The 22,007-nt window shown below is 43.8% G+C and overlaps 1 protein-coding gene across 3 annotated transcripts in view; it reads left to right on the top strand.

Annotated features, from left to right (window-relative positions):
* The window catches only part of FANCC (FA complementation group C), a 190,638-nt gene extending 169,420 nt beyond the window's left edge, over nt 1–21,218 (top strand). For all 3 annotated transcript variants that reach the window (XM_075599121.1, XM_075599116.1, XM_075599123.1), the window contains 2 exons: nt 11,918–12,124; nt 20,376–21,218. In XM_075599121.1, coding sequence (XP_075455236.1) covers nt 11,918–12,124; nt 20,376–20,507 — 339 coding nt within the window. In that variant the 3' untranslated portion in view covers nt 20,508–21,218. The remainder of the gene's footprint in view (nt 1–11,917; nt 12,125–20,375) is intronic.
* Nucleotides 21,219–22,007: the final 789 nt, after the last annotated feature.

Below are 22,007 nucleotides of genomic sequence, written 5' to 3'. Positions count from 1 at the left end.
AGATTTTGATAAAATTCTTAGATTAGACCAGTTCTCAAAGGGCAGGACAGACATATCTCCTTATAATATGAGTATGTAAGCGAGGAGGGACAAGGAATAAGGGATTTGAAATAGTGTTGCATTTGTTTGCATCGAAAATACTCGGAGGGGGGAATCTTGTGGCAGGAGCTGAACTGCTCAAATGGTCTAAGTGCCCCTAGTTGAGTGAAGTCTTCCACCTGAGTCAAGCCCTTTCTTATCCACAAGATGAAGTTGTGTTCCTCAATGCCCGGTGTGAACCCAGTGTTCACAAACAAGGGTAACATGGTGACAGCTTTAATGCTAGTCGATACTTAAGACGGTTCCATAATTTAAGATAGTGTAGTATTATTGGATTGAGAATGGTATTAGGTATTTTATATATCTTCGGGAGCCAGAAGAGTGACTCTAGTTGAATGGGGGCTATATCATCCCTTTCTATATCTATCTATGATGTTAAAAAGACCAGGGTAGGGGCGCATGCACGACAGCAAGGAGTATGGCAGCCTAATCTAATTGCTCCCTGCCTCGATCTCCATAAAAACGATAAAAAACCACTGAATTCAGAGCCAAACAGCAAATAAACATACCCAACAATTACACTTAAACCCAGGATGTCGCGGAAAACCCCCAAACCGACAAAGAAAAGAGGGCTACCGGAGTATTTTGGGAGAGCAGGGCCGAGCGGTGCGGGCGCAGAAATGGCACCGGTTTCAAACGCCGGCTCAGAGACAGAGCCCGACGGAGAGGAGGATGAATTAAGCAACCAAGCGCTAATGCCGGTAAGGCAGTGCGATTTCACAAGACTCTACACGGACCTCAAAAGACTTCTTCAAGCCGAGATAAGGGAGCTGAAGAGGGAAGTGACTGGTCTGGGAGAAAGGATAGGGGTCCTAGAAACCAAGGTAGACCAATCAATCAGAGCAATCCGAAGACAAGAGAAAAAAAACTGTGGATCTACAAGAGCAAATAAATGATCTGAGAGAGCGCCAGGAAGACTCTGAAAACCGTGACAGGCGGAACAACCTCAGGATCAGGGGGGTCCCGGAGAGTGTACTGGACTGTGAGGAGTACATTATGAAATGGCTGGAAACACTGCTCCCTGAGACCCCTAAGGATTCCCTGGTGATGGACAGATGCCATAGGGCCCTGAGGGCTAAACCGCTACAAAATGAACAACCGAGGAAAATAGTGCTCCGCATGCACTACTACAAGACAAAAGAGATAATACTTCACAAAACAAGACCCCTACCTGTGGTGGAGGATGAGGGAGTGAGACTTCCAAGACTTGTCCCCCGTAACGCTAGCCCGCAGGAGAACCCTGATGCCGATTACCAGGGCCCTAAGAGAGAAGGGGGTCAGGTACAGATGGACCTTCCCCTTCGGTCTCCTGGTAACTCGAGGTGGAAAAACCTTCATTGCCAAGGAACCGGAGGACGGTCCCTCCTTTCTGTACAAGCTGGGCCTGGGAGAGGCCCCCGTGGAGGCAGACCCTACGGGCTCAACACCAGACCCCATCTGGTCACAGACCTCGAAATCCCCCAGAGCGCAACGTGAAAGGGTCTAGGGGAGAGAGTCACAATCCCAGTTTAAAGTTACGCGGCTGTTTGGTTATGCTGCTTTAAAAGTCACACCAAATCCCAAAGATCACATGAGGAAGGAGTCCCTCGTAGTTATGCCCTACTGGACAGTTGAACTCTGCAATAAAAGTGAATAAAGGGTAACTTACCTATTGAGGGTAAAGACCGCAAGCCTCGGACGAAGGGTGAAGGATTTCCCATTTTTCCCGTTGCCCAGAAGGTGGTCCCCTGTGGGCAAGATGGCGGAGACGCACGAGGTAGCTGGAGTCCACGGTGACACGCAGGAGCCGGAAGGCAAGATAAGGCGGGAGCCGGGAGAGCGCGAACACACCTCTGCCCTGGGAGAAAGCAGGATCCAAAATGGCAGCGGACCGGAAGGACGTCATCAGGCGGGGGTGGAGCCGACATCGTAGGTGCCATCTTGGAGGAGGCGAGTAGCTGGATCTCCGACGGCGCACGCAGATGACGTCAGGCAGCAGACGGAGAGAGACGGAAGGACCCGAGAGGTGGCAGTGACGTGCCGGAACAAGGGGGAAAAACAATTGCTGCAGGCAGGGAATAGTCAGCTAAGGCTAGCGGCGGGAAATTTAAACCAGGGAGAAGGGAATAGAAGGATAGAAGAGGAGAACATAGGAGCGGCAGTTAGCGGAAGCGAGGCAAGGGTAGGAATAGGAGAGAGGTGTAAGAAGAGTAGGAAATGGAGCAAGGCAGCAGCGAGGAGAGGGTAACACGAGCCTATGGGGCTGTAGGGAAGGAGGGGGCAGAAGATAGGGTTTAGGGTTAGGAGCAGAGGGGGGAAGTAGCGGAAGTAGGAGTTAGGGAAGGGTATAGGAAGGTCCAAGAAGGTGAGATTAGAAGGATAGGAAACTAGGATATAATAGGCAAGATGGAGGAAGAAAGAGGAGAGTGGGAGAGGAAGAGGAGGTGGATAGACGGAGTAGAGGATGTGGAGAGATAATAGAAGGAGCTCAGGGAAGTGAAGAGTAGGGATAGGACAGGGAGGTAGAATAGGAGAGAAAGTCTAACGATAAAGTACGTGGGAGGGGGGGGGGAAGAATAATAGGGGGGTACCAAGAGATGAAGGCGAGAAGGAAGTGATAGAGGGAGATGGGGGAAGTTGGATGGAGAGGCTAGAGAGAGGGAAGCAGTGGTATGGAAGGTAGCCGAAGGTAAGAGCAGGTAGTAGAAGGATGGGACGAGAAGGTGGAACCTTAGGCTGAGAGGAGTAAGTAAGCGACGGTGGGAACGTGGGAAGTAGAGTAAGGGGAAATACATTAGGGAGACAAGAATGGCTAACAGTAGGAGATAGGCAGCTAAACTAAAGGGGCCGAATACTAGTAGAGAGACAACACAGATGGGGACCGAAGGCAGTCTCCAACGAGAGGGCAAGTTACGGATCATAGAAGGGAGAAAACACATGAGGGCACAGAGGGATCTACCGTAGAAGGGGATCCAAGAGAAGTGGGATTTGGTTAGATTACACATAGTTCAGTTAATTGGAAGTTTCAGAGTTATAAGGAGAGAGAGGCGGGAGTGGAGGAGGGAGGCCTGCTCCGAAGTCTGCATGGGCCAGGCGCTATTGCTGGGGAGAGAAGCTCCTCGGAGCACTAGCGAAACCCTTTGGGAGAGAACTCCGGGAGAGAGAGTTAAACATCACACCCCAAGACCGGACATCCTGAACAAGGACTTCGAACCCAAAGGCGAATGTCTCGGCGGGAGGAGCGATTCGAGTGGACGCCGAGAAATGTTATTTGTTGTTGCATGTTGTGTTGTGTATTTGTTTACCCCGGTTTTCCTCAGTGTGTGTCCCCTTCCCTTTGTTCCTTCAGGCGGGCACGGAGAGAGATGGGTCGTTGGAGTAAGCCGGAGCCCCAGTAGTAGACACGATCTGCAAGGTACGAAAAATCTGCGACAGACAGACCGGCATATCCTTATAATGAGTAAGGAAATATTGTTATTATCCCATAATGTTAAAGGTCTCAACAGCCCTGCAAAAAGAAGGAAATGGCTTGGTCTAAGAGGAAATTTTATGAAAAAGCGAACAAACCTGATACACTACTTGCCAATAAACAAGCTTCAAAATTGTTCTATTCACGCTATTCGGAACCAACAGGGAGACCTTACCCCCATACCTGGGAAAATCGTGGAGGAATTCAAAACCTACTACGAGAAACTTTATAATGGAGATAAGGTCACTCATAACACTATAAAACGGGAGAGTTATTGAACACCTTCCTAAAAGAGGCAAAATTACTTACCTTGGGAAGGGCCGAGAGAGAGGCGCTTCAGGCTGACTTTACTCTGGAGGAGCTATCTGAAGTCATCAAAACATTAAAACCGGCCAAGGCACCGGGGCCCAATGGCTTCTCAAATCTATATTATAAGAAATACGCCAAAACGCTAGCCCCACATATGCTAAAACTATTTAACAGTATTTTAGAGGGGGCCTCCTTCCCAGCACAAATGCTTCAAGCATCAATCTGTGATCAACAAACCTGGAAAGGACCCGGCAGACTGCAAGAGCTACCGGTCCATTTCACTGATTAATTCACACATTAAAATTTATTCTAAACTTATAGCAAACAGGGTGGGTACTGTTCTTCCCAGGTTAATTCACGCGGATCAAGTGGGGTTTATCAGAGGTAGACAAGCGGCAGACAACACCAGGAGAATAATTGACCTGATTGATCTGGCCCAAAAGAAAAATATACATTCTGTGGTGTTAAGTCTGGACGCGGAGAAAGCCTTCGATAGGATAGACTGGCCCTACTTAACGGAAACACTGGGAGCGTTTGGCTTTGGGGGACGCCTCCTGAGGGCCATCCAGGCGCTGTATGAGGGCCCGACGGCGAGGGTGCGGCAACAGGGCTTTTCCTATGACCAATTTCACATAAAAAGTGGAACAAGGCAGGGATGCCCGCTGTCGCCGCTGCTGTTTGCCCTTTGTATAGAACCACTAGTGGCACACATCCGAAATAGCCCAGATATAGCAGGAATCTCTAATGGAGATCAAGAGTACAAAGCAGCATTATACACGGATGATGTCATCCTGACACTGTCCAAACCGCTCACGTCCCTTCCCAACGTGTTTGGAATCCTGGGTAAATTCAACCAAATTTCCGGCTTTAAGATTAATCAGTCCAAATCAGAAGCCCTCAATATAAATCTTCCCAAAGAAGTTGAAAAACTGATTGATCTCAACTTTAACTTCAAATGGCAACCCTCCGCTATCAAATATCTAGGGGTATATCTTACACGAGATTATAAAACACTATATAAAGCAAATTTTCCCAGGTTAATAAAGACTTTGGGGGGAGGATCTCAGACTGTGGTCAAAAGGGGGCATCTCATGGATTGGTAGGATACACAGCGTGAAGATGAATCCCCTCCCAAGGATGTTATATCTTTTCCAGAGTCTGCCTATACCTATAGTATACTCTGACATCCTCTCCCTACAATCACTAATCATGAAATTCATTTGGAATAATAAAAACCCAAGAATTGCAAAGGGTATCTTAATGTGACCCACAGTGAGAGGAGGCTCAGCGGTACCTTGTTTGTTAGCTTACTACAAAGCGGCCCAATTGGCTCAAATTCTCCAATGGCACACGGACCCAAGCTTATGGAGATGGGCAGAGTTGGAGAAAACATGTTGTGCACCGATTGACCTCTAGAATCTGATCTGGCTACCCAAGAGGGGGGTACGCAAGATAGGAAAACTGCTCCAAACCATTGCCAGTTCACTACGAGTTTGGGAGGTCTCTAAATTCAGTTGTAATTTGACTACCAAAGAATCACTCATGATGCCTATCATTGGCAATCCAGATTTCGCTCCAGGGTTGAATAGCAATAACCTGTTATATTGGATACAAGCGGGCATTACCCGCCTCAAGGATCTGGAGGGCAGAAGATATATACAAACATTTGAGCAAATTAAGTCCACAAAGGCTATCCCAAATAAGGAATTCTTTAGGTACCTCCAGATCAGAGACTTTTATAACAAAACCCCAATCAGACCAACACGAACCAATTTTGAGCAGCTGTGTTCTAGAGATACGGACTCACATCTAGAATGTACAGGGAAGTGATCTGTCCTGAGACGCCTAGTGAGAACAGGTTACGCTACATCAGACAATGGGAGACTGACCTAGGGAAGACGTTAGAGGACGAATACTGGGAAAAGATTACCCAAGCGGCAGCAAAAAGCTCAATCTGTACCACACTGAAGGAGAACGCATATAAGGTCCTGATGCGGTGGTACTACACCCCAGCTCGATTAGCTACATTTGTTAGGGGCTACTCCCTGCTCTGCCCGAAACAGTGCAGAGAGGTGGCAGACTTGCGACACATGCTGTGGTCTTGCACAAAAGTGGTCCCGTTTTGGGAACAGATTAGAAACTGGTTACAGCGGATTCTCGGTTGGGAGATCCCCCTGGACCCGTGGCTGTTCCTTCTGGGCAGGCGGATTCAGGGTATGTCAAATGCGACGCATAAATTGATCGCACATTTTGCAACAGCCACAGGATGCGAGTTTGCAGCAATATGGAAGCAACCAGAAGTTCCAATTATCCCCAAGATTAGAAATAGGATTTGGTACGTTTGCCGGATGGAACAATTAACGAGTTTAGTTAATGACACCGGCACAAATTTTCTAAAAGTCTGGGCGCCTTGGCTGGCACAGACAGATATCCCCAGGGTAGATGCTACCGCAATTTTGCTTTAACAGTTTCAGATGCGTTCTCCTTTGGGGGTCAGAGACCTGACAACAAATAGTGACGAACAGGTAGCCGACAGCCCCCCATGCAGTAGCCCCCCAAGACACTGGGGAAGACACTTTGAGCTCGGGGTGGAAGCTACACTATAAGACAGGAAGCAAGCAAGAGAAAACACGCAATCAAGATGGCCCAGAGTTGGCCGGTCCGTTCCTCCCCCCCCCCCCCCCTTCCCCTCTCTGTCCCTCCCCCCCCCCCCTTGTCAGTCGTCTGGTTTTTCTTGTCTGTCTTGTCATTGGTTTGTATTGTTGCAGTTAAAATATGACATATGTATGTTTAAAAACATTATTGGGGGAAGAAACACAATGGGATGGGATACAATGTATGAGTATGTTACCCCAATAAAGAAAAATTTGAAGTTGGAAAAAAAAAAAAAAAAAGGCCAGGGTAGTTGTTGTTGTATAGTGTACCTACCGATGTGGTAAAGTTAATGCCTAGATATCAAATAGAGGATTTCTGCCATCTGATGTCAAAGTTGCATTTGAGAAGTTTGACTGTCTCCTGAGATGTTTGGACTCAGGGCCTCTGATTTGGTGTTGATAATCTGGAGGTCACATGGATCTCCATATTAGTGAATAATTATGAACACATTGGGATAGGAAGTCAAGGGTTTGTTCAGGGTCAGTTTGATGCCATCCGCAAACTGCTTTTTTGTGGGAGTCGACTCCCACTTGTGCGCCTAAAATATTTTTATCCTTACTGATCAGGGCTGCACTCGGTTTTATATATTGGGCAAATAGTAGTGGGGAGAGTGGGCAACCTTGTCTGGTTCCATTGCGGATGTTGACCCCATCAGACCTGAAACATGAGCTCATTATTTCTACTTTTGGGGAGTTGTCAAGGTTCTTAATAATGTTGTTATTTAAATTACGTCTAAAATCCCTATTTCATTGTCTAAATAGAAGTACTGCCAAGTTTAGGTGTAACTTAAATAACGTAATGTTATGTTACTGCAGACTTTAGTGGATACTAGCTGAGAGACCCGGCGTTGCCTGGGATGTGAATCCCTAATAATTGTTTTGTGGGGGGGTGAATCTTGGGTGGGGGGGGGTGAATCTTGGGTGGGTGGGGGTGAATCTTGGGTGGATGGAGGGGGTGAATCTTGGGTGGGGGGTGAATCGTGGGTGGGTGGGGGTGAATCTTGGGTGGGTGGGTGTGAATCTTGGGTGGGGGTGTGTGAATCTTGGGTGGGGTGTTGGTGAGGTGGGGGGGGGTGAGTCGTCCCCCACCCCCTTGTCCCCAGCGCATATTTCCCCCTCCACCCCTCCCCAGCGCTGAGAGGAGAGAGAACGGGGCCCACGGGTAGCGAGGAGAAGCAACGTGCGCTCCTTCCACCCCCCCTCCCCGGCGCTCCCGGCGTCCCCGCTAAGGAGAGAGAAAATGGGGCCTGCAGGTGGTGAGAGCTGCGGGTGAGGGGGGGAGCCGGCGGGGAGGTGAGCTGCGGGTGAGAGAGTGTAAGTAGCGGTGGCAACGGAGGGTGTATGGTAGGGGTGAGGGGGGTGGCAGTCTGTGGGGTGGGGGTGGCATTTGCGTGTCAGCAGCGGAGGGTGTGCGTGAGGTGGGGTGTGTGTGTCCAGACGGTGTATGGTGTGCTGGCGGGTGACTGCACCGGGCGGTGTTGGTGAAGGGGGGGGTTTAGTGTAGGGGTTGGGGGGGTGAGAGCAGGCGGTTAGGCAGTGATTGTTCTGATTGTGGCAGTTGAGTTTGTGAGGTCAGCAAACCACACAGACCAATGAGAGGCGTGCGGGGGCGGGTCACGGACCAATTGGCCAGAGGGTGAGTGACAGACCAACGGACCAATCAGATTGCCCATAAGCACAGCAAACATACAACGTTTCCAGCAAACAAACAATGTTTTTATAGATATAGATGCAGTGTTTAAACAATGCCTCATTTCCAAGTCCTGTTCACTAACATCTGTTATAATAAATGCTCTTTACGGGACAAAACCTGGCTTAACGTTAGGTTCTTGTCAAAAAGATACACCGTTAGGCCCAGGTCCACAAAGCTCTGTTAAATCACTTAACGGGGCATAAACCTATCGTCACATTTAACACTTAAAGCCCTTATCCAGTAAGCTGCAATAGTGCTGATCTGGAGCTTTTGCATTGAAAGCCCGATTTAGGTCAATCGGGTTTCCCGTGCGATAGCACTGGATCGTCGATATTGCCGCTTACTGAATATTGGCCTAAGTGCTTACTTGTATAGCAGCAAATAATGTCACTATTTTTTGGTTTATTTTGGTCTTATGTTATACTTTTCCTTTATCTAACCTACCTGTGTATCTTGTTACAGTCTGAAGATATCCAATTATATTCATTAGGCTTTTTCTTATAATGAAAGCTGTCGGCATTTCCCCGCTCTGGCTTTGCAGCATATTTGAGTTATGCTCATCATATGATTTCTTTGGAGAATTGAAAAATAAACAGAGTCCACATTTACTCTCATTCATATGGGCCTTAATATTTTAGAATGCTTTCATTTTCTGTATTTTCCTTTAAAATAAAAACCAGTAGTCCTCTTAGCTAAGGGTCGGACAAAAATACCTAGGTAGGTAGACATTTTCTGATCTCATTTCAATATTCCAAGCATGGCTTTTTAACCAGCAGGTGTGGTGGCATGTATTTCTAGGACCATGCATAAATGGGGGAATATTACAAACCATATGGCTGCAATCCTTGGATGCTTTCGCTTCCTCTAAGTATAAACTGGCACCCTAATGTTTTTTCAGTTATTTCCTTGACTTCCTTTTTGGAAGAGCATTATATGCTACTATGTCCAAGTTGTCAGGCAGGAAGGGTTACTGCCGGCTGAAAAGGAGTATGCAAAACTATCTCATTCGCAAGTCATTCTGTTCAAGAAACTATCTTTATTCCCAAGCATTTTTGCTTCAAAATAACAATCATTGGTAACCAACACATGGTTTCTTAAGAGGGCGTTTCAAGCTTCTTCTTTTTTTTGGCAACTTGTGGGTTGGCCTAGATCCGCCCGAAGCAATTATATAGCAGGTGAAGTACAAGACATACTGCCAAGTGCGTCTATCATTTATATTCCAGATGAATCATAGGGGTTGAGAGATTTATTCAAACTCATTCTTTTTTTCTAAAGCTGTGGTAGTTTTTGTAAACAGTTTTGTTATGAATTTTTTCAATTGTGAGTTAGACTTCACTGCTTTAAAATAGAATCTCAAACGTTGGCCTTGAAGTAAGTCCCCTAAATTGAGGGTCAGGGGGGGGGAGGGGGCTTTCAATCCTATTTCAGTCTGAAGGATACTTGTCCTCAGAAGCACTGTATTCCTATCTTCTATTGAAGACACCTTATAGCCCATTAACTCGAATGAGCTGGAAGGTGTCTTCAAACACCGGAAGATACCTTATGGCAGAAGACAGCTTAGAGAATGCACCCAATATGAGCCGTGTATTTGGCCTTGGCATAAACCACCATAAAACATGCTTTCTAAAAAATATAACCAGGACAATAGTCTTCATCCTTCCATGCATATTGTCATATTTTAAAAAAAAAAATATTGTGTGTTACAGTCACATGTTTTGTGGCATCATTTGAGAACCATGCCCTTTTATTTTATTTATTCTTATTTATTTATTTTTACAAACATGCCCTTTTATTTTTCAAGATGAAGATACCCAGATTTTATACAGAGACCATGACCCATATTTATCAAGGTAAAAGTGGTACCGTTATGGGGAAAAATAAATGCACCAGATGTATCAAAGAAAATGCCATCGTGGTCAATATAATTTGTTATATGATAGATCTGGAGCAATGTTTTTGTCCCAGAATTGCACCACTTTTGCTTTGATACCCTTTTCCCCTGTGTCTATATATTATTCCTCTCCTGCCCATGATTCATAGGGCGTGAAAGGAAATATAAAAAGGCCTGTGTGCATGTTACTGTTGCTTTGGTAACACTGGCTCGTGAACCAAATCTGGAAGGAATCTCACTAGCATCATGGAATTTCTTTTTGTGGAAACATCACATGCATTCTTTCCAACAAAAAAAAGAAGATAAATACAGCTATGCTGTCCACTCTGAAGAAAAGGAACAACTCTATTACAGAGTTTGGAAAATCTGAAAAAAAATGAGTCCACTGATTGTGCTCTAAGGAAAATATGGGTCCCCGCATATTAACATTTCTACAGGATGTTTCAACAATGGGCTTCTCCCTGCGTCCAAGGCCCCGTCCTTTACATGAAGAATGACTTCTCTTCCTTGGTTACACTGGGTTTGTGTTTGTGAAATATGCATATTGGATGCATCATCTGCATCTTTTGAATCACTAGGTGATGTACCTTTGAAGAGCCTTACCTGGAAAATCTTTTTTTTTTTTTATATATATATACCTACTAATACAGCAAGAAGTAATGGAGAGTTGCAGGCATCATGATAAAAAAAATAAACCCCGGTGTTGTAATTTTCACCAAAAGAAACTGTTAGTGCTAAAGTGTTTATCGTTTAAATTAGAATTAAATTATCTCCTTAAATTCTCTCCTGAATGAAATTAGACAGGGAGAACAATTTCCATCTTTTTAACGTAGTGAGAAATAGAAAAATCGACTTGGGAAAGTTTTTTAATGTCAGGAAATTTCAGACTCTGTTCTTTTGAGGGACCAAGAAAAGGTTTGGGAGCTTTAAATTGTGTGTATCACCACATGGAATAGAATATTAATTTCAGTTGTGTGCAACAATGCAGGGTTTTTCATTTTTTATTAATTAAAATTAATTCTACCAGATCTCTGGCTGTTTCATGGCAGGGAAAGGCATCTCACAAAAAAAAGTGGTAGTCACACATTTATGAAGCATCATTGTCTATCCAAGAAACATTTTCTGGACAAACATTCTGAACCTGCTTCTTCCCATTCTAAAGAATAGAACTGCTTTGGGACGTTCCAATGCATTCTGTATAGGATTTAGAGGAAATGTACTTGTTATATGTGGTTTCCTCGTGCATTAAGATGGCAACAATGAATTTCTTCAACTTTTTTTTTTTTTTTCATGTGATGGATTTTCATTCTCGTAATCTTTTTCTATCTTCTAATAATAATAACGCATCATTTACAAATCCTGCCACATAACCAGTGAAAGAGCGTTGCATAGCCTGCAGCACAAAATGACAAGACACTTATATTTTTATCCATGTTACTATCCGCAGTTGGTCTCCATTTTCTTTCACTCGAAAAGGTCAAAAGTCCAGCTTAATGCCCTGACAGCTTAATCGTAGAGACCAAAGACATTCAGTTTTTTTTTGTTTGTTTTTCGCCCATTCTGAGTTGAATGTCAGGCTGAGTGCACCAATGCCTAAAACCTGCTTTTGGAAATAAATGGTCTGCTGAATTTCTAACATAGATTCCAGCTGTCATTAATCCTTTTTTGCTTGAGGAAGCTACAGAATATTCTGCTTCTGGAGGTAGCTGTGTTTGAGGCTCCACTATCACCAAAGTGTAACACCAAGAACATGAGTTTAGCTCTTACTGTAACGTAATCCACACTTTTTCTAACCATTGCGTTCTCATGTTGCTCTTTTTCAGGTTGAAGCAAGAGCTGTTTATGACCGTCTGTTAATGCTCCAAAACAATACACCCGTCTCTGCCTCGCCTCTGCAAAATGCAGTTGATGATGGAAATAAAGCAAAGAATTTTGATCCGTGCACAATACAGTTTATTAGGCATCTCTGTGTCAGCTTCCTCCTTTTTTCCCCTGGATGGCATGCCATTGCCAAGGAGTTTATTGCTCATGTAAGTGTTACAATAAACATAGATTTATTAAGATATGGATGCCATGGTGTATGTGCTCCTAGAATACCAGAAAAGCCATTATAGTTAATGAGCGAATTCCATGGGCTGCCAAGCACAGATAAGTTACAATATCTCCGCATAGCACACTTAAATGGGCTTTATCAGGATCTTTATTTTTTTTATCATGGGCTTTATGAAATTAGGAACAAAAAGGATGCGTACCTTTTTCATGGGCAGAATGTTGAATTTTAAAATGTGTGTGATTTCATGCTTTGCCTAATGACCACGAGATATTTAGGTTCCCAATTCTGACACCCCTTCATGGATTTGCTTAAGCATATTGCTGGCCTAACTCCATACCATGAGGTTTGCAGCCAGTTCACAAAACATTTATTTATGTGGACTTTGAAAATGTGAAGAATGACATTTTGGTAATAGTGCTTTAAATTTGTTTGTGTTGTTTTGTTGGGTTGTTTTTTCTCCAATAATTTGTTTACATATTGAACGTGAATTAACCTTTTTTTTTTTTTTAAAATAATAGCTTGGAAGTGGCTTTTGTTTGGATTGTAGCAAGCTGTGTGTTAGAGGCTAGGAGCGGCTTAGATTGCGTGTACGCCCATGCCCTTTCCAGCTATATAAACAACGTTCAAATAAAGGACCATTGTGTTTCACAGCTGTACAGTTCTGGATACTGAAACCCAACTAACCAAAATGATGGCTAATCAACATGTAGCTGCACTATTGTTCTGGAATATTTGGCCACTACAAGACAGTGCGCATGGTATGATAGTATGCAGGGATTCTGCAGGGATTCTACCTACTCTTTCATGATTGGATGTAATAGTAAGAGGAGAGTGTAACAATTTCCTTTTTTATTAGAATGTTTCCTGTGGCCTCGTGTATAACAAAAGCCACAGTGGAGCCCACCAAAAGATAAGGTCAGGTAAGTCATGTCATAGTCAATTACAGGCATACCCCGCTTTAAGGACACTCACTTTAAGTACACTCGCGAATAAGGACATATCGCCCAATAGGCAAACGGCAGCTCACGCATGCGCCTGTCAGCACGTCCTGAACAGCAATACCGGCTCCCTACCTGTACTGAAGCTGTGCGCAAGCGGGGAGACTATAGAGCCTGTTACAAATGTGTTATTTACATCAGTTATGCACGTATATGACGATTGCAGTACAGTGCATGCATCAATAAGTGGGAAAAGGTAGTGCTTCACTTTAAGTACATTTTCGCTTTACATACATGCTCCGGTCCCATTGCGTACGTTAATGTGGGGTATGCCTATAGATGACTACTAAAAAAAATTATATTTAATTTTTTTCTCAAGTCATCAAATTGACTATGACTTGACTTACCTGACTTTATCTTTATTTTTTTGATGTGCGTAACTGTAGTTTTAGTATGATGGTTCTGGTTTAACCAGGGTAGTGTAGTCCTTAGAACCAATCTTTCTGTTTGCTAAATGTCCTCATATATTTGAACAGCCCTTCTATATAGGGTCATCTCAATTTGCTGGCACGGGACCTTTCTCTGGCGAGTCTCATGTATAGCAGAATCTGTCGACAATTTTCATGTTTTATGAAATAGTATCACAGCCTAGAAGTAAACAACAGGTGTCCCTTAGTTCATTAGATGCTGTAGGTCAGGCGTGTGCAAACTTTTTTCTTTGCGCCCCCCCCTTACCTTCTCTCCAGCATCAGCGGCGTCATTTCATGTTATTTGACGCCACGTTGTCATGTCAACGTGTCTCCAGAAGCCACCGGAGAGCAGATAAGAGGCAATTACAGAGGCCTCACTCACTCTCCCAGCATTTTATTTAAATGTTGTGGGAAAGAGTGCAATGCCTGTGTAAGTCCCCCCCCCCCCCCCCCCCCGACTATTTCGTGCCCCCCCAGTTTGCGCACCCCTGCTGTAGGTAACCTTTAATCTGCTGCAATAATCATACAACGGTTTTATGTTGTTCAGAAATAAAATAACGGCCAATAATCAGAACATGTAACCATATCCTTGTATTTTTAAAGATAAAACCCTAGAATAGCTGATATATATTTTTTATTATTACTTCTTATAGCTCATACATTAGTTACCACTAATGCTATGGCGTTACAGAATCTTTGAAACAGTTGGTATTATTTTTACTGCAACATATAGCAACAAACCCTACCTTAGTTTAAAGGAGCGCAATTCAAGCCGATATTTTTGTCTCTTCATTTTTTAATACAAGTTTGAAGCAGGGGGTCTCTAGAGCTGAACCCCATTAATTTAAGAGATACCTCCGAAGGGGGTGCTGGTATCTCTTCAGTTTAAAGTTCTTGGTTAAGTGGACCAATAAGAAGCCGCACCGGGTGATGCCACGGCTTCCGATTGGCCCACAGGGCCTAGGAGTTTTGAAAAGCAGCCTTATAGTGAACTCTGGAGTGGCTACCGGCACCCACTACGGAAGTAAGTACCTCCGGAAGCAGGGGGGTCTTCGTAGCTGAAACGAACTGGGTTCAGCTCCGGAGACCCCCTGCTTCAATAGAGTATTTAAAAAAAGAAAAGAAACAGCTTGAATTGGCTCTTTAAACTGCGTGCGCTCATCCTAATCTGGGATACAGAGAGAACACAATATCCCTCGTCGCAGCTGCCTGTGGTCTCGTGGGGAATTTCATCTGCAATGGCTGTTCCTATTTTGTAGCACAGCTTCAGATACACTGAACCCTGCCCCACCTTGTAGCCTGTACAATAAAGCAGCAAAAATAGAAAGAAAAGATAGCGCACTGCAAAAATAAAGGGCTAGAGGCAAAAAATAGAAAAATATAAAAATGCTTTAATTAAAGTGCATGATAGCCTAAGCTAAGGTGAACAAAAAAAAAAGGTATCCCTAACGCGTTTCACGCCATAGGGGCGCTTTATCAAAGGGTATAATCCGTTAGTATGTGCTTACCTTAAATAGCAGCTCGAACACGGAAGTAAATTCGCGCCAAATACCACCATGACGTCAGATGGTAAGTGACTAGGATGGAAGAGCTACGGAAGCTCTAGAGGGTAAAAATACCTCCATGTTCGAGTGCAAAGTAAGGAAGTCATCAGCATACACAAGTACAAGGTACAGATCACTGTTAAATGATCTAAGAAGATACAACATAATCATAAAATGTTAAAACAAGAAAAAAGAAGGACAAAGGGTGATCAAAGCAATTAATAAAAGATCATAACGAAAAATTTACACAAAATAGAAATAATAAGAAAAACGGAAACTCGTAACCATGGTGACCAATTATGAACTAGTGAAAAAAATTAAAACAACAACTTTATGCAATCAAAACAGCTAAAGTGTGTCTAATGAAAAAAATCATAATATATAGAAATGTACACATATATATATAATATACCATCCTAGTCACTTACCATCTGACGTCATGGTGGTTTTTGGCACGAATTTACTTCCGTGTTCGAGCTGCTATTTAAGGTAAGCACATACTAACGGATTATACCCTTTGATAAAGCGCCCCTACGGCGTGAAACGCGTTAGGGATACCTTTTTCTTTTGTGTTCACCTTAGCTTAGGCTATTATGCACTTTAATTAAAGCATTTTTCTATTTTTTGCCTCAGCCCTTTATTTTTGCAGTGCGCTATCTTTTCTTTCTATTTTTGCTGCTTTGTTGCTTGTTGGATCGATGCACGCCATTCCTGGGTATTGTGGATTTCTGAGGAGATTTCATGTGAGTTTACTCATTCTCCTTGCACTGTATACAATGTAACTGTGTTCTTTTGATGTTTACATAGGGCTCCAAACCTATAGACCTGGGGGTTCCTTTAGCTTGATTTATGGGGTTGGTCTGCCCTATGTAGGCTCACTTCCGTATTTCCTAGTTAGATACCTCATTATTCAATATACAGGTCTATTTTTATTAGGTTTTATAGTGAGCCATGTCTTCCTCAAATGCACAGTGATTGGGGGTTAATTAATAATATGTGTCCCACCCAGTTGCTATATTGCTGCCATCTATTCCGGATTTTTGTAGCACCCATTGAGAGATTCATTTCTCTGTATTCTTGTGATGACTCAGGAGATTCCTTCCCCTCCTTGTCCCTCTCTCCCATCTCCTGTTGCCCTTTCTACTCCTTCCCACTCCTCTCCCATGCCTTCCACCTCTCTCCCTTTGCCGCAGCTTGTTCCCCGCAGGTCTCGCATACCCACGCGGTCCCTGAGTCCCTGCTATGATCCTCCCCGCTCCCTCTCTCCCGCGGTGCCCGCATTACCTTCCCCTGTGGTGTCGTCCATCCCGTTGCCTCCTCCCTGCGTGGTGCCCGCGGCGCGGCGTTCCGTGTGCCTGGTGACGCGTCCAGTGCGTGCGCTCCCTCAGCCCACGGAGGGCGCGCGCACACGCTCCTCCACTGGTCTCCCTGACCCACCTGCTCCCTCCACTCTGCCTCTGCATGCCGTCTCGCGGTCGCAGGTCACGCGCGCGTTCCCCTTCTCTAGGCTCCGTGCCCCTCCTGCGTCCTTCCCTTGCTCCGTGTGGGCCGTCTGTATTGCAACCTGTGCGCGCGCATCCCCAGCTTACAGAGGGCGCGCGCACATGCTCTTCTTATCCTGTTCCCCATGTCTCTGCCTCCCAAGCCCTACAGGCCATTCCCCTGACTGCCCCTTCTGTCTCCTCCTCTTCTCTCCCTGTCCTATCCCTGTCGTCTCCCACTTCTCTCTCTACTCCTCCCCTCTCTCCCATTGATATGCCCTCCTTTATAACCCCTGTCTGTCCACTTTTTCCCCGCTCTGCATAGTTCCTGTTTCCCTGTGTGTACCTGACCTATGCTGTGCTCCCTCTGTGTTCCTGTTGTTTCTTGCTCCTGTGTTACCTTGGATTTCCCTGGCTTTGACCCCTGCTTGTCCTTGACTACTCTGCTCTTTGGTACCCCTTGAACCCTGCTACTGTACGCATACGACTCCGCTTACATCTGGCTTCCTAGGACCTGGCTTATACTCTGACGATTCTACCCTCTGGACTCCTGAACATTGGCAAACGGACACGACTATTCCTACGGACATCCCCAAGCGTTGCAAGTATACACTAACAACTCTTCCAACAGGCCCAGCAACGCTATACCACACTCCGGGCTTGCTCCCACTGCTGTGGGTGTGTGGTATCATACCGTTCCCACCTCAGTACTGGGGTCTAGCCAGGTCTGCGGGCATACAGGCGTGACAATTCTAGCCTGTACAATAAAGCTGGGCTCCTTAAGAGAAATAGTAAACCCAATTAGTATTTCCATACTATTACAAATAGACACCTGAAGCACAGCATAAAATCTCACGGTAATTGAATATATAAGGTTTTGTGTGCGAGCCATCACGTTTCTTGAATTAACACATATCTTGCATTTAAAACAAGTGCAAGTGGAAAGAATATTAAAAATGTGTTGTACATTACACATTACGTGCCTTAATGTGTGTATGGTTTTTTCTTTTTTTTGGCACCAGTTGTTAAGCTTTCCCGATGTGGCATTAATCAGAAATGGCATTATTAAATATTATCTAAACACAGGTATACTTTATATATTGATACAACAGAACAAAACGTGCAAAAGGTACACTTAAGATCATATAGGTGATACAAACGTGATATTAGATCCTGTAGGGGATGCAGCTCTCAAAAAAAAACGGTCTCCCAGTCCGTATAAATAAGATAGCAAAGAAGGTAATTAGGCGTAAACACACTCAGGGAAAACACTCTGTGACAAATCAGTATATGAATAAAAGTGAATAAACACACTCCCAAAAACACCAACGGTCCCTCCAGGTGCAGGAAAAAGTGCCACATTACCTCCAGCAGCCTATTGCTCTCCAGGTGTGTGAAACCCACAGGAGAGAAACAGGCTGATGGATGTGATCTGGCGGTTTTTCCTGCATCTGGAAGGACCGCTAGCGTTTTTGGGAGTGTTTTTGTTCACTTTTATTCATATATTGATTTGTCACACAGTGTTTTCCCTGAGGGGGTTTACGCCTCATTCTCTTTTTTTGATCCCTTATATATTGTAGTGTTCAAAGTCTGAACCGTTGAGTATTTGAGCATATGGTCATCATAGTGCCTAATATTCCAAAGGCATATACCCTTCTGGACAAACAACTAGTGGTGCAATTTGCGGTGTAGTAACAAGGCACAGATTGCAGACCAATAAGTAGGGATCAGCGAGAAGTTATGAGTTTAGTTTTTCTAGATGTGGCCCATATTGTTACCCAATATATATGCTGACCCTGTTACTCACCTCCAATGCTTTCAATACTTCAAAGATCTCATTGTAAAATGTCCTTTGCTTTAGAATACAATCGAAAGTGGGGCAACACATATAATTAATGTGTGAGAAATTACAAGGATCTGTGAATGTAGTGTATTTTAGATCAGTGGTTTTCAACCGGGGTCCCCGCAGCCGCCAGGGGGGAGAGCACATGTCCCATGTGCGGCGGCACCCCACACAGCAATGACACGGTGGCTCAACAGCCAGGTCACTGCTATTCTTCCCCTCCTTTCTCCTGTCGGCACCTGAAGTCACGTCCAATTTATGGCCGACAGGAGAAGAGAGCTGCATATATACGCACCTCCTCTCCCCACGGTAAGAGGTGTGTGTCTATAAGAGATAGGGGGGAGAGTAGAAGGGGAGAAGAGAGGGAGTTGGTGGGAGCATGAGGGGAAAGAGAAGGGGGTGAATTTGAGGGGGGACAAGAGAGGAGGGAGAGTGGAAGGGGAGAAGAAAGAGCGAGTGTGAAGGGGACGATAGAGAGGGTGGGAGTGTGAGGAGGGGACAGAGGGAGGAAATGTAAGGGGGGAAGAAAGAAAGGAGTTTAAGGAGTGAGGAAGAGAGGGGGAGAGAGCTTAAAGGGGGGAGAGCGAGGGAGTCTAAGGGAGGGAGGGGGTTTAAGGGGGGAACACAGAGAGAGGGGGAGGGAGATGGTTGGGGTTTCCCAGAATTTCACAATCTAATTCTAGAGTTCCTTTACCAAAATAAGTTGAAAACCACAGCTTTAGATTATATTATTTGTAGAAGTAGCTTTGAAGGCAGATAGCATAATTAAAGATTCATGGCCATTATATAATTGAGCATATATATTTTCATGGATATTTATTTTATTTTCATGGCTGCTTTGACCTGGTGAAGTATTTTTAAATTCTCATGATCCGTGTGTATTTGTCTTTCATAATAAAAATACAAATAAAAATGGTATTTAACTACAAATGGAAAATCTTAGCAAAAATGCTCAACAGGACTGTATTCTGCCAAATGTTTTATACTACTGAAACCATTTTTTTTTTTATTTTTTTTAAATTATGCATAAAACCAATGCATTCCTGGCATCAAAAAAGGCCAAGTACAGTTAGTCATTCTAAATTCCATATGGCTAACTTGAAGTGATTTCTCTTTGGATTAAGTAGCAAACTCTCATTCTTCACTAATATGAGGGACAGTCACGTGGGAATTTTCTCTGCAATGTACACTGGCGACACACTTTATTCGAGCTCGGCTAGTCCCACGAATTCGGGTATACCCGGGTGTATTGAGGTTTGTGACTGTTTTCTGCCCGAGTGCATTGAGCTATTTTCCAGGCAGGGATTGAAGCATTTTATTCCCGCTGGCTGCAATACTGCACAGTATATATATATATACTGCATTACAATTCATGAATTTATGCCATCTGGTAGACACGCGAAGCATTGCAGCCTATTAAATCCTAATCATTATCATTTAACAGATCAGCCGCCCATCAGCCAGGCATGAACCCAGGCTGGAAAGGCAAATGCAACGGGGCTTGTCAGAGGTGAGGAGCGGCGCATTCCAGGTATCTGCCAGGTACATGCTGGGTATTTGCTCGAATAAAGTGTGTCGCAGCAGTATCAGATTTTTGTCCCCTTTTTGCATGTTGCCTACTGAAATTTGAAAGCTTTCGACAAGCTTTACTGTACATGACTCATCAGCACATGAGAATTTGGTATTTAAAGCAGTTGAGAAACAGACGTGGTTTTCCTTTCTGCTACATCTATCTTCCTGTTTTGGGCCTGAAGCTTTTGGTGCAGGGCAAGACCAAATGTCGGACCACCACATCATGGACAGAATGTGGTTCTTTAATTGTGGGACTTGCATGAAAAAATGACAATTGTTTGTTTGCTGCCTATTAGCATTTGGAACAGACTGTGGTGTAGTTGTTTGTGAAAATATTGCAAGGCATTTGAGGATAATGTTACTTGTTTCCTCTCTCTCAGATGACTCAGGCAGAGGAAGCTGCCAACGAAGTTTCTGACGTACTGGCTCGTATTGTATACAGACTCGATATTCCCGGAATGAGAAATCAAAAGATAGTCAAAATAGCACATGAGTTGCTTCAAGGCTTTTAATGTGAATAGACAAACAAGGCCTAATCTATGTTGCAACAACATACTATGCCGTTTGAATTCTGTGCTCCCGTCCATTGGAAGATCTGCACTTGTTTGGCAAACAACAATGACTATTGTTCACGGACGATCACTTTTTCCCGTACGAAAAACCAAAGCATTCACTCATAACAATTACGCAAGGGAGTTGCTTGTTTAGAATGCAGATGTCAGGAAATTGTCTGGAACAATGACCTAAGTAATATTGATGAGTGACTTGGAATGTCCAATAGCGTTAGCTACTTGCGACGTGGGCACACAGGGAGTGAAATCCAATCACTGTGAATGGATAATGCCAATAACAAGAGGCCTGAATAAGACGAGAGAGGGATGGAGCTGGAGATAAGGTTGGGACGGGTAGGACACAACATGTGAAAGTGCTGACCAGCATTCTATTTGTAAATAACAATGTAAAAAATGTGTCAAATTAGAACATGAACTTCTTGACGATAAAGATTACCCAGCAAGGTAGGGTATTCAAGGTACTATTGAGATTATAGAGAAGCCTGCAGGAGCTTCTCAATGTGTGTAACAGACAAGCTTAACTCCATTCTTGTAAAATCAGCAATTGTTTACATTGCTTCCAAATGATGTTCAGATTATACAAAAAAAAGAATGTACAGCTGGAATAACTTCTGTAAAGTTTGTCAAATGTAAATAAACATGTTACGAGGGGCTGCGTCTTAACGTTTTATTATCTCCGTTTATTCTGCAAGAGTTTTCCTCAAGTAAAAAGAAAGTTACCTTGGGGTTTTGTTTTGTTTTTTCAAAGTCATTATTACATTGGTGCAAATGTTTGTCCTTTTGAAGCATGAAATAAATGTTTATTCACAAAAAGAAATCCATAACTCATTTTGAATAGCAATCAACCTAGCTCTTCATTGCTTTTATACAAGTTATGGTCCAGAAAACATTACCTTACTCGCATATTATCCTTTTTCATCACCAAACCCAAAACATATTTATTACCTTTTTGTTGCACATTTTGGGGCTTAATTAAATTATATGTTTAATGCGTGTATATATATTTTTATATACCCAAACAAAATTCTATAAATAGATGCTCACAACGTACGGTACCCAAAAAAATCCACGTGCAAAAAAAAAAATCACGTATTAAATATACCCGTTTTGGACTATCAACACCTGACGAGAGCGAAGTGTCAACACACCTGTGAAATGCCAAAAAGTGTGCGCAGTAAAACACAGCTATATGTTGCTATGGAACCCGACTGACAGCATACACTGGGGAAAAAATAACGGAAATAGACAAAGTAAAACACAGCATAGACACTGAAATAAATACTAGTACACAAATATAAAGTCTGGGTACCATGTGGAAACATAAGAAAGATAAGTGCTTTTTGTGCAATATTGTACAAACAGTGTTGTGGAAAGTTGCTAGCACAGAATGTGTACACAGGATACTCACAAACGTGAGGTGGAGTATAGGCACATAAAGGT

The sequence above is a fragment of the Ascaphus truei genome, chromosome 1 (assembly GCF_040206685.1).
Source record: "Ascaphus truei isolate aAscTru1 chromosome 1, aAscTru1.hap1, whole genome shotgun sequence".
NCBI lineage: Eukaryota > Metazoa > Chordata > Amphibia > Anura > Ascaphidae > Ascaphus > Ascaphus truei.
Note: the sequence above shows the minus strand (reverse complement) of the source record. Positions and strands in the feature narration are given on the sequence as shown.